At 34.8% G+C, this 14,294-nt stretch overlaps 1 protein-coding gene across 2 annotated transcripts in view; it reads left to right on the top strand.

The window, feature by feature from the left end:
* HHAT (hedgehog acyltransferase) overlaps window positions 1-14,294 on the top strand; it is a 162,060-nt gene that overhangs the window by 124,392 nt on the left and 23,374 nt on the right. For both annotated transcript variants that reach the window (XM_032214920.1, XM_032214919.1), the window contains exon 11: window positions 3,925-4,069. In XM_032214920.1, the coding sequence (XP_032070811.1) occupies window positions 3,925-4,069 (145 nt within the window). The remainder of the gene's footprint in view (window positions 1-3,924; window positions 4,070-14,294) is intronic.

Below are 14,294 nucleotides of genomic sequence, written 5' to 3'. Positions count from 1 at the left end.
ACCGAGACATTTGCTTTTGCTCTATGACCAATTTTCCCTAATTCCTGGTCAGTTACTATTTCTTCTCTGGTAACATAGTAAAAACTAATATTTAAATATTCCAACTACTTTTATGCTTGTCATGTATGAAAAATAGAATCCTAGAAGTCGTTGAACGATATATTTATAAATTAATTAAAAATTTCCTGCCCTTACTGCGTATCACAAGGCATTCAAACACATTTTTCTTTTTACAATTTTTAAATAATGACTGTATTTAGCATTCCTATATCAACTATATATAGTTATAAATATCTGTTCAGTTATAAATATCTGTTCAGGGCTTAGAAGAGAAATCAGTGAGTGTATTTGAAATATGACAGCTGGATAAACTTAGCTAAATTTAGCACAATGATTGAGAATATCATGATGTCACAGTTCTTGTACAAAACAAAAGCAGATAGGACTGGTAGTATTGCACAGCTGATATTTTCATGGTTACACTATTTTGCCAGTACATGGAAAGTCCAGTGGCCTTGTACTGATGTAGATTGCTATCCTTAAGTCACAAATGTGGCAAGATACTGCACAGCCATCCTTTGTAAACTGAACTGCTTCTCATTTCCTGGCTAGGATTTAGCATTAGTTGATAATAAATGCCTGGGTTTGTCTCCCCCACCCCACCCCTTGTTAGTGGTTGCTGGGTACCACAAAATATTCTTACATGGGAATAACCAATATCCCCAAATATTGGATCATAACAATACAGGGCATAGGAGACAGATAGAAGGATGAATTTCTAGAAGAGCATTATTGCAAAAATGGCTCAAAATAAATAAAAATATCCACTATGTGAAAATCCCGAATTGGCTATCACCAACAGAAAGGACAACTCACTCAAATTTTATAGATTTGAACAAAATGCTAAGATACAGAGACTTAATTGATAGACAGGGAAATTTAAAAACAATTGAAGAATTGGCAGAACAGAACATGAAAGTTGACTGGCTAACTTACCTCCAAATCAAAACTAAATACAATAATGATACTAAATTATATGACATTGAAACAGAACCATACGAATTGGATAAAATTATTCAAAGCTCAGATAGAAAGATGATAGGAAGAATATATAAATTCCTCCTGAAGTATAAAATGGAAGAGGAAATTGTGAAAGAACAAATGATAAAATGAGCGCAGAACTTTGGCTATAATATTGAATTAGACAAATGGGGAAAAAATTGGGGAACAAACTTAAAAATGACACTATCAGTTGCATACAAGGAAAACCAGTACAAAATGTTTTACAGATGGCACCTGGCACCAACAAGGTTAGCTAAAATCTTAACAAATACCTCCCCAAAATGTTGGAAATGCGAATCAATACACAGAACATATTACCATTTATGGTGGACCTGTGAGGAGGCTAAACTTTTTTGGAAAAGGATCAAAAATTGGCTGGAGGCAATAACGGGGGTTAAAATAGAATGGAAACCTAAAGTTTTTTTATTAGGAATAATGTCTGCAAAATACAAAAAAGCAATCCAGTATTTAATACTACATATAATTATGGTGGCAAGGATTGCCTTTGCCCAGAAATGGAAAAACAAATTAATTCCAAGCGAAGATGAAATAATAAGAAAGGTTATGTATTGTGCTGAAATGGACAAACTAACTAAAGAAATCCAGGGAAAAGAGGAATCAGAATTCTACCAGATATGGGATAAATGATATAGGTGAATGGAGGAAAGAAACAAGAATCAATGAAGGAATTTAACAAAACTCAAAAATAATAGTTATGAGTAAAATAAGAGGGTTAAGAATGGTGAAATCCAAATGAAATATAATAGAAAGGAAAATAATATAAGGTGAGCAGTATCGATTGATAATTGCTATTAGAAAGAACAGGAAGCTCCTGTTCATATTGTATTGTGTAAATGTGGTGTACATCTAAGTTTTGTGTGTGTATATTTTACAGGTTTGTTAATAAAAAAATAATAAAAAAGACAGAAGGATGAATTTCTCTCTGATGAAAGATAATGTGTTGTTTTCACTCACAAAAAGTACCATAGTCTGGTTGTCATTCATTTTTTTACCTTAGAATTTGATATTTAAAGAACACGTGAAATCATATTTTTCCCCAGAGGCTGCTTTATCTGCTGTTCGTGGAGTTCCAGGAAAACTATGAAAGGAATTTGTATTCTGGCATATCATTAGACATGACCCTTTTGAGACCTTTCTCAAAAGTTGGCAGATGATATTCATATGCAGCATCTTTTCTATCAGCTAGGCACATCCTTTGCTTAAATTCCAGGTTGCATTCAGTTTGTTTTGATGGAAAGGCTCCAACCCAAATATTCACTACCATTTCTCATCCAAGCCGCACTGAGTCATGCTGTGCATTGACTTCCAAGAATTGCAGACATTTGAAGCAAATTGTTATACTCATGTATATCTTTCCTTTGAAATCCTAAGCTTTCCGTTTTCATCACAATTCAAAACACCAATATGCTTATGATTAAAAAAATTATTTCTGCTCTTTGCAGTTTTTAAGCATTTAAAAGCAAGTTTGCTGCCCTACAAAGTTTTTAACACAATAGGCAATTTTTACAATTGGCCAAAATTAAATTATCTCTTAATATTTAAAAATGAATAAACAGTTATCACTGCTTCTGACTACAAGCTGGGACTTTTTATAATGTCAGTTTTGTTAGAGCTCAGCTTCTATTAGCTCTCTCTCAACAAAGAATATAAAATGCATATCACAATGTAATTAAACATACAGGTAATCCATACAACAATATAAAAAAAACTTGTCTATTAACAGGACCATATCTACACTACCCCTAAATCCTGGGAGTATATCTATTTTTTCAGGGTCTTCTGGTGTGGCCTGGGGATGGGAGGGTCACAAGAATTTCTATAAGGATTTCAACCAGAGGCCATGACAGAGAAGGAAGGTTTCCTAGGTTCTGTTAGATGGCACTGTTTAATTAAGGGCAGTCCAGAACATATCAACTTGGCCAGCTCTTACCAACCAAGTAGATACCATGGAAATGTTATAGACAAAATAAGAATATTTTGCTATTTGATTCTTGTTATCAAAATTATGTATTAGATTAGAAACAGGCTTATCTATTACTAAAATTTAAAAAAAAATCAATATACATTGTTAAGACATATTTGAGATCTATAGCACATCAGATAGGAACATTTGACAATAATTGCATTCAGAGCTATCTTCTATCAAATAAGTTCATATTCAATTAAAACTGTAATGCATTCAGTTTGGTAATTGAAAGATAAAGCAAGTGTTGAAAAAGTGTCATGAGAAACAGAAAAAAATTCAAATGGTGATTCCCTTTTACACAGTTGTTCAGGTTTAGTCTCACCAGCTCAAGATTGACTCAGCTTTTACCTTCTGAGGTGGGTAAAATGAGGACCCAGATTGTTGGGGCAATATGCTCACTCTGTAGACTGCTTAAAGAGCACTGTGAAGTAGTATATAAGTCTAAGTGCTATTGCTATAGGAAAATGCAGAAAAAGCAAAATAAGACTTTTGCTGCAATAAAGAAAGCTATAAATTTGTAAACTTCCTGCCAAAGAGGAAAAAAACCATATATGGCAGTCCCTCTCTCTGTCACACACACACACACACAGAGGGAGGGAGAGGGAGAGATGGGGAGGGGTTGACTTAGATTAACTGCTATTCAGCCTAATCTAAAGACAATTTTCAGAACTAGCAGCATTTAAGTACAATTCACAAAGCCAATGTACTTTGGGGATTACAAATTTTCACCTGAAAATTATTTCTGGAATGTTTTAACACAGTACCAACATCCAGGTAATATTTAATCTGGCAACAACAAATAGATTTCAGTTAATTCAGCATTAAAATTTTGCTAGCTTTTATTTTAAGCTGTCTTTTAATTTCTATCTTTTTAGAACCGGGTTTTATCCCCAAGAGGGATTCGTCGATTCCATGCAGCAATGGCAGCTGTATCCACCACATTCTTGATTTTTTCCAACCTCATCTTTCTTGGTGGAAATGATGTTGGCAGAATTTATTGGAACAAGCTCTTCAAAGAAGGCAAGTTAAGTGAAATTGAATTTTTCTTTAAACATTATTAAAGATTCCTGCATGGACATACATTGGTGGTCTATCTTAATCTTGATAGTATAACAACAACAACAACAATTCTCCTTTGGTTTGTTGCCTTTCAAACTGATTTTTATTTTTACTTTGTTTTATTTGAGATGCATTTTCTACCAATATTGTATTCAGATCCTGATGGTAAAAATTGTAAAAAATACTGCTTTGTGCAGTTTGAATCTAATTTAGTGAATTTATCAAACAGCAAATTGTTTGTTAGAATTACCATGAAGAGTGAGGTAAAAACTGAGCACTTCATCAGTGAAGGATATATTAGGATAAGAGTTATATTTTATATAATCGAACTGAAAAATTGTAAGATAGTTTTTATAGTGTTTTGGAATTATAACATTGAATGTTCAGAAAGCTATGCAGAGTAGGGCTGTATTGCAATTAGGAGCATGTGAGAGCACAACAGCAACACTTCTGCAGCTGTATTAGTAGGCACATATTTTCTTAGACTTTCTTAGCTGCCCCCTTGCAAGCAGATGCAGAGTTTGTGTTTTTATCTGCTTCACAGCCCTTTGTTTTTGAAATAAAGCATTGCCCAGCCATATATACAATATTCAGATAGTTTGAACTCCTATATTTCATAATTCTTTCTTTTATTTATTGCCTTTTACTCTTTTGTAATTTCAGTATATAAGGAATTGTATTATCAGTTTTAAAAAGTTGTGGGATTGTTTAGAATTCTTATTACAAGAATTTAGAATTCTTATTCCAATGAATGGCTGATGGAGAATAAAACCTTCAGTAGGCTTATATGTGATATGTGCTTGGCATAAGCAGTTGGTTCCCATTTAACGGATACACAGTGTACACTCACTTTCTTCAGTTCAAGGCTTCGAGATAACAGGGCTACAATTCCCACTGTGTTCAGTTGTCATGGCAGCTCCTTATATTCCTGTGATGCTACACTGAAAGATATTAGATTAATTAGATCTCCTTTAAGGAGATTTTTCTGAATCTGTTATTCCAAGAAATTAAATTTGTCCTCGTTGTTGTCCTTCAGGAAGATCCTAAATATTTCCAGTCCAATATATATTTTGTGGTACTTATGTCTTTATGAAATGTGTTTGAATCTTGGCACAATTATGACTTTTCATTCAAGCACTTTTATTTCCTTTTGGGCAATTCTGTCTAACATTCAACAATAGACATGTGTTTTTCATGTAATTAGGCACATGATTTTGAATGACAAGATTTGCACAACAATTGGTGTACAAAAGAATGCCCTGTATGGAATCACATACAGAAATTTTTCTGACATGAAGAGGGTCTACCTCTGTTGGAAGTCAAGTAGGATAGTTTTATCTCTTTATCATAATCTGTTCCAGTGCCAAATTGGGCTTGAATTTCTGAGAAATTTCACCAGTCCTATAAAGCCTGGCTTTGCTTTCACAAAATGTATCTGTTAATATTGACTGACAGAGCCATTCACTTTAATCTAAATTTGAGTCCAGTTAGAATAAATGAAGTTAGTGAATTGATCAAGAGCAGTTATTATTCTTTGCAAGAACTTGAAAATAAGGTTAATTGCAAACCTCCTATTATTTACTTCCTGCTATGAATTCTTACTTTTCTATATATGTGTGAACCCAATACTTTTGAGAGCACTTCCATGTATATGCATTTCTTACAATTTTTGGCAGTTTTTTTTTTAAGTTTAATAGAAAACAAGCAGAATAGGCTTTGGAATGACTGTGACATGGACACACACTGGAAAGAAAATAGGGTATCTCTTGATCTTTGTCACATAGCTATGTGTAACTTGCTCTCTGTCTTGATTCTTTGTATAAAAATAGAAAGCTAGTCATTTTCATGGTAAAATAAGAGTAATATTTAAAAAATAATTTGCAGACTATTTTTAGAAATAAGACATGAAAGCATGATTTGCTCTAAGATTATCAGAGTGTCTTGGCTGTTCAGGCTTCTGTTGAATGAAATTATTTTGGACAGGCATTGCATTTGCAACTGATCTGGAAGACTGCAATTTTAAATCAAGGAAAGCTGTGTAGATTTATAAGCAGCTATCCTAATCTATATTTATAGATTCTCATTCTGCAGTGGGATTTTTTGCTCTGAAATCTGCAAAAGTTCTGGAATAGTTGCCTTCAATTTTTACCTCAGATTTGACTTCCTTGTTCCATGAAGCCTTGTAGCTAAATACTACTATGCATACTAGAAGGGAAGCAAGATGGACTCTTTCGAATTAGAATGTTAATTAGCCATCTATTGTTCTCATTGAATAAATTGTGGTGAGGGAAGCTTTGAGATCATCCTATTTAAATTGTAGGAGCTGGGGCAGGTTATATTGGAGCAAAGGAATTATCATTCCGCAACATGTAGTTAAGGTATATAGAGATTGACATTTAACAACTGCAGGAGGACCATAATCCACAATGTACAAATTTGGCTTACATTATTTACCATTAATTACAATTATTTAGAATTGTAATTTCTAGTGAGATGGACTGATGTAATAACATTCGTAAGTTCTGTAAGAAACCTCCAGTGTTTCTCCTCAGAAACACTTACTGACACTTAGTTACAAACCAATTGTTAGTTCTGCTCCATTTCCAGGTTTTCTTTATCTGAACCATTTTTTAAAAGTTGAGAAATAAAGCATCAATAACTATGATGATCAAATGAGACATTTCAAGGATTATTATTTTGGAAATGATTTTGTCCTGGGTTGGCCAGTACATTAGATTGAATATGACAGCAGTCTCCAAGAGGTAGATGTTAGCACCAGTAAAATGGAAAGCTGTTGTCAGTTACCATGTCCATATATTTTTTCTTATGATTTGAAAACACCATTAGAAATTGTCATTTGGAATCTACACCTGGGTAATTTCATGTAATTGTATAAAAGTAGAAGTGTTAGATATAATCATACTAATTATTATGCTGAGGAATAGCAGTAAATGGCCACTAAGAGGTTTATGTAGAAGCTAGCATTTTCCTTTTAAACTTGTTAAAGTAAAAGGAGTAATAAATTAGACATTCAGCTGACGTGAATGAAGAGTGTAAAGTTCTGAAAAGATCTGATCATGGACAAAGCTGAGCTAAGTAAATGCCTACCACTGGATGAAATCAGAATTAAAATTGAACATGGGTAATTTGTAAATCAAATTGCGGAAATCAGATCTTCTGAACAGCAGGAAACTATTCCACAAATGCTTACAATTATCTGAAATGACTAACTAACCTTAGGTAGAACTTCCCAATAACTCTCACAAGGAATGAATGATTTTTAGTCTAGTCATTTGAAGGCCTTGTACACAAATATGATTTTCTTTAACATTATTTATTTAGAAATTTTCTTCTCTGAAGAAATCAGGTATAAATTTTAGACACACCTAATAGGACAGATTCAGTTCATCAGGTATAAATTTTAGACACACCTAATAGGACAGATTCTTAATTGTTGTGTATTGATTCAGTTCATTACTTTACAGAGAACTTTTATCCAAGGCTTTTTCAACTGCCAAGAGGAATGTAGTTTCATTAATGTACTAAAATATTCAAACTGTTTCAAATGGATTTATCAAGTAAAAGATAATCCCCATTAGGGGGAAAAACACCTTACAGTAGTGGATCATCATATTATTGTTGTTAGTTGCGAAGTCATGTTCAACCCATTGCAACCCCATGGGCAACATTCCTCCAGGCCACCCTGTCCTCTACTATCCTCTGGAGTCCATTTAAGCTCACGCCTACTGCTTTAGTGACTCTATCCAGACACCTCATTCTCTATTGTCTCATTCTTCTTTTGCCCTGAATCTTTCCCAGCTTTAGGCTCTTCTCCAGTGAGTCCTTCCTTCTCATTAGGTGGCCAAAATATTTGAGTTTCATGGATCATCATATGATAAGGCATAAATACAGAATGTCTGAAAAATTGTCAATCCCTGATATATATGTCTGTTAAATCCTGTTGAATTTGGTAGGCTTATGGATCATCTTGTTCATATTATATTCTGCCTCCACTCTGAGACAAGAGGATGGTAGCAGAACATTTATTAGTGCACAATTCAATCATGGATTGTTGCAAGCAATTTAGTTCATAAGAATTTTGCAATTATTTTTCATTTGGACATCTTATGTATGCTTAATATTTTCCAACAGTATCTATTTATGAGTAATTTTTCTACACTATATAATTTATTTTATGATTACACTATAGTAGATAAGGAGTAATAAAAGTACATTAGATGTGCTATTTGCAAAGCTGTTTTCTTGCAGTCTTGAACTACACATCAACTCAAAGCTTCTTTCTGTGTGATTGTTTGTCAGTGTAACCAGGCCAGAACTAATTTATGTATTCAAGAATGACTAATTTATTCCTGCAAGGCTAGTATAAGATACAATTTGAAGATTCTTTAGCTGCAGGGTGAAAAATTTTGACCAGTGAAGATGGATTAGAATCCTACTGCAAAGGAAGATGGGCAATAGATTGAGAGCCATGGAAATACGTTTCTAATAGGAAATTGTGGACTTTGCCATCAGTAGTTCATATTCATTTCCATTTTATGAAGCTTTGCTACTCATTTGAGCGTGTGAGTGTGTGTGTGTATGAAATGTTTTCTATATGATTCATATTTAGATCTGTTGAAACTGCTGTGCAACCACCTACAAAACAAATGAAAACTGATTGATTGGGCCAAGTGATTGCCCCTTTAATAGGGAGCACACCACCGTCCCCTTAAGAGTTGACAGAATACTCCTTAACTCAAGAAAGAATTAATCATCACCCAAACCCTCTCCCTGGAAACCTTGACCAACCTGGAAGGGGTGGATCTAATACAGATATGGCTGAACTAACAGGAGAATAATCATTAGTCAGTTTGTCTTTCCTTTGGTGTAACTTTGGCCTTTCAAAAAATGGGTTTTGGAAAAAGTTGATGGCCTGCACTATGACATACATCTATTATGATACAAACATGCTTTTTGCATGTTTGTATTTTCAGACTTTTTCTGAGGAGCAATTCTCTAGTTCATAGATGAAAAACGTATATAAAGATGGTCTTTTGGTGATGGTTTCATTGTGTCAGAATTCTTTATTCTTCTCTTTGAGTATATTTAATTTGAAGATAAGCATAAAAACAACCTTGGTAATCAACCTTTAAAATACCTAGGATTCTCTTAGAAGCAAGGCAGTCAACTGGTTTCAAGTGATGATTCCAATGAGTGAGGAGCTTCGATTTACAGACATTAAAATGAAAAGCCAAACAGAACTGCTTTTGGGGGGGATTTGCCTTACTTTGTTTGCAAACTTTCAAGATAGATCTTAGCATTGAATCTTGATTAACTTAGTATGGAATACTCCATCTGGTGATCATATTTGACTGGAGATGAAAACCTTTTACATAAACTTCAGTCAAAGAATCTGAGTTGTTGTCAGTGTGCCACTGAAATCTCCTAGGGCATGCTATCTAGGGAACTTTCTGAAGTTTGTGGGAAACATCTATCAGTTCCTTTAAATAACAGTTTAGAAGTTATACAGAGGAACAGAAAATCAATGTTAGCTTTAGCTCTGTTCATCTCTTGAAAGAAAAGAATTGGAGGGGAATCAAAGTAATCTTAAATGAGAATTATTTTGTCTTGGTTATTTTTCTTGTTGCGTTCTTAATATTCAGGATATATAAGGGAAATGTATATTGAATCCATAATGGATGCTATTCTGGCCTTGCTTTTTTTTTTTTTAAAGTACTTCTAAAATGTTTTGTTCATTTCTGAGGTAGATTCTTCCCAAACTTAACTTGTTTTACCAGAACCATGTGGTAAAATTACTATTAGGAAAAGCAGAAGCGTAAATTTAATAAATAAATAGAAATAATTGGATTATCTTAGTAATAACCACATCTTACAAAACCTTGTTTTCATAATACAGAGAATCAAACATTTAGGCTTAACACTTAGGAAAGATTATAGTTAAAAGAAAATCTTTTTCAGATGATGCAGCTAAACTACGAAATAGTAAAAAGTTGGGGGACATTAGAAAACAGAATGAGGGAGGCACAATGCAGACAAATTTCCAACCAAAGTCAATAAGATCAATTTATTGATTAGATCCTTCATTTTGTGCAGAAGTTGTATGCAGAAAAGACTGCTCTCCAAATAATCAGTCCAGGATATTAGGCTAACCAGGTTTCTGATATCTTTTATGACTGGTTGGTATCATTTGAGTGGGGCACCATGAATTGTTTCTAATTGTTTGCATTTTAACTTTTTTATGCCACCCAGAATCATCTGTTGAGATTGTTGGCTATATAAGTCTATTACATAAATTCAACATGTATGCAAGGAACAAAATATTCAGGTGAATCTTCATTAGTTTATTGGAGTTTCCAGCTGGTAAAAAAAACCAGTTCCTTGATGGAGTATTGTTTAACCAAGCATAGAAAAAAAATCTCAATTTCTGCCTAGAAATTTTTTTATCCTTAAACATTTTTACCTTATATTTTATGAGAATCAGTTGATTTAGAATGAACATATCATGATGAAAAATGGATTAACTTTAAAATACATGATTTACAGAAAAAATATTATTAGTAGCTTCTCCATTTGTTCAGGATAGACATTTGTCACAGCAGTGATTCCATTCAGTAATCCAAGATAGCAGCATAGCACTCTAAACAGTCCCTCACTAAGTTTCTGACAAATGGGATTTGGAACTAATCCTTGTTTATAATTCAGTTTGTGGAACCTGCCTTGTGGAATTTTCTTTCTTCTCCCAAGAATCAACTGGTTCCATTGCTTGTAACCTTCAGAAAGGTTGTGATGACCTAGTAAAAGATGTTTGGTGAACTCATCTTGGAAAGTGGGGTGTCTGTTGGTTTGCCCCACCCATGTATTTTGTTCTTGATTTTTTGTTATTGTTGTTGGTATATCATTATTGTTTTTATTGATCTACAATTACCCATTTTTGTGAGTTGAATAGGCATATAATCTCCCTTCCTTCTTATATAATTGTTCATAGTGACAAAGCATTTTTTGAAAGAATTGTATTCATTTCAAAATGTAACACTTTATATACATTTATATACATAGGGATAGACAAACTATCCCTGGAGTAGAACATCTATAAGCCTCAACAGCATAACCTGTAGACAAATTTTATGGATGAAGTTTTCTCAGAGACTGGGAGGACAACTTTGTTTATCTATCCATTTTTAAAGTTTCACCTGCACCACAAGTCTTATTTTATTTTTTTAAAAACCCTCTCAATTGTAATGATTCCTACAAGATGTCCTCAGTTCCTATTGACTTCATGGAAGCATCAGTGTAGTTTCTTGGCAACAATACAGAAGTGATTTGCCACTATCTTCTTCCAGCATGTTTTTCAATAACATTAGTGGTTTCCGATATAGCTACAATCCAGACCTGACCATGTCCTATCTTGTCAGAAAAGTTATCAAGCTTCATTCCTAGTTGCCATAGTTTACTTCTAGTATTATGTGAGTAGGTTTCCCCTGCCTTCTTCCAGACCTTGTTTTGATTTCCCTGTCTAGCTACCAGTACTGGAATTCCCCAGTGATTTTCCCCATTCAGATATTCACCAGGACCAACTCTGCTTAGCATCTGAAATTAGCCAAGTTTATTTAAATGCTGCCATCTGCTGAGGATGAACATGTATATGCCCTCACTTTTTTCTTCTTCTCCCCAGTCTTCTATCTATCATCTTCTCCTTCCACGTCTGTTTCACTTTCTCATTTTAAAAAAGAAACAAAATAAAATTGTTATCATGCTTTTGCTGGAATATATTTTTGGATAAAACCCAGATTTGGAGATGAAGTAATGGCAATTAGAAATTTGGACTAAATGAACATTGTATTTCTCAGTAAAGTATTCTCTTAATTCAGTACTAAAGTGTTATTAAATACAAATACTATTAAAATGCAGTAATTTGCAATGCCTGAATAAATAATGTTTTAACAGCACATACAATAATGCCTCTATTTCAAAGGTATTTCTGATTTAGGCATCATTATAGAAAAAGTATAATTTTGAATTTGTATCATGCACCTCTATAAACAAAATTTGACAACTTTAGAAAATAAGCAGATTGAATAAGAAGAAAATACTCCAGATTGTTGGGCCTTGGCTTTAAAAGTAAACATCATCATCATGAATTTTGGTTGTTGGCAAACAAGTAGCTAAAATATTTTCAAAATCAATGTTGACGTAACTCTGTTAGTCAGAAATTCTACAGCTGAATACTTTATGTATTTAAGGTTCCCAATTGTTTCTAAAGAGAGCATCTGGAAATTTCCAAAGCGTATATCACCCTATCCAAAAAGGCCATGCACTAAGAACTAATGAAATAAATACTTCTTACAACAAAAACGATTGATGAAGATGTTTGAGAAACCTCAGACAGATTGATCCCAGAGGGAATTCCATCCTTCTAAACAGTCTATTTTGTCAGCATATGTAGTAGGGTTCAACTTCTGTTTATAGACTTTCATGCCACCAAAAATAGCTGTTTGACACTTACGTAACCTCAATAGACTGATGATAATAGACAAATTGAATTATATACTCAGAGCTACCTCACTCAAAATTCCTGGATTTCAAAATCCCTGTTTTTCTAAACATTTTGGAGATACAAGGAAATTGGAAACAATATTGCAATGTGTTTCATTTTGTGAGATTTCATAACAGTAGCATAGTTTATTAAGTCAAAAGTTTCTGAGTCAGTTGACTGTCACATCTCCTTGTAACTTTCCATGACAATTACCAAGGCTGTTGCACTAACAAAACTTGGCCTAATTTGAATTAAAATGAGTTTAGGTAACTGGTTTTATTAATAACACCTGGAATTGGGATGGTATCACTCCTTTTAGTATCTGGTTTATCATGAGTATTTTCACATTACAGAAGAAGACCTGCACAGGTACTCACTGCTATTCCTCCCTATTGTTTTCTTCCAACTTCTGATGGAGTCCCTTGTGATAAGGAGGCATATGCCCAAACATTAAGCCCTCATGAGCAAAATGTTTTGCAGCCCTAAAGGTACTCATTTTCTGTTTTAAATGGTGAATAATGCACCATGCGTCCCTTTCTCCATATGGTGACTATTTTCTGAATTATTTTTGCGTGGAAATATCTGAGGGTTTTTTATTCCCTTCTTTAATTATGCAAATTAAGGGAGAGATGTGAACCATGTTCCGCACTTAGTATTGGAAATATTAATTTCTTTTCTGATTTCAGTATGATATCTTTCCTGCCCCTCATTAAATCAGGTTTTTTCCTTGTTGCCAGACAGCCTTATTAGTCTAGAAGATGATAGTAGGCAGTTGATGGGAGTATTTCAGGGGTGTTTAGATCTGGCCAATGGGAACGCCCTGGAAACAGCAAAGGACCAGCCTACGGTGCCTCTGCTAGAGAAAATGGAGCTCGGGAGGGCCATGCGTGGCCCTCCCGGGCTCTGTTTTCAGCCAGGATGGCCTCCTGCAGCCAGTGACAATGGAGCTCGGGAGGGCCATGAGTGCCTTCTGAGCTCTGTTTTCACTTGCAGAGAGCTGCAGAAGGTTTTCTCAGCAGAAAAAGGGGCCTGTGGGGGTGCACATGACCCCTGGCTCCATTTTTTCTAGCAGAGGGCTGCAGGAAGCTGTCCCAGCTGAAAATGGGGCCTTGGGGGTTGCGCATGCCCCCCCCCCGGGGTTCCCTTTTTGCTGGCAGAGCAAAACAAACTAAAAGCAAAACAAAACAAAAGGAGAAATGATTTCCCTTTTGCATTTAAGCATCCAAGAAGGCACAAGGAAGGAGAAAGGGAAAAAGGAAGGACAAAGAAAAAGAAGGAAAGATGGGAAGAGAGCAAGGAAGGAAAAAGAAGGAAAGAGGGGAAGGAAGAAGAAAGAAAGGAGAAGGAAGGAAGGTCCTTGGCCACCAGCAGCCCTGCTGCCCTTTTCTCCATCCCCTTGTCTCCTCCTCCTGCTATCTCCTCCTGGTCTCTCATCCTATTGTTGAGGATACTTTGGTTACAAAGCCAGGTCTATTTGCGTGGAGAGGGAGTGGGCCTCCTTCTGACACTTCACCTTCCATATATACCATGAGCAACCTGACCAAGGAGAGTGAAAACAATAGCTGCAGCCTCGAGAAGGTAAGCGCAGCCAGTGCCCCCTCAGGGAGGTGGGTTGTGCTCTGCTGTGGGGTT

This window comes from Thamnophis elegans, chromosome 4, assembly GCF_009769535.1.
Source record: "Thamnophis elegans isolate rThaEle1 chromosome 4, rThaEle1.pri, whole genome shotgun sequence".
In the NCBI taxonomy this organism is placed as follows: Eukaryota; Metazoa; Chordata; class Lepidosauria; order Squamata; family Colubridae; genus Thamnophis; species Thamnophis elegans.
The sequence above is the reverse complement of the archived record's forward strand: the minus strand, read 5'-3'. Positions and strand labels throughout refer to the sequence as shown.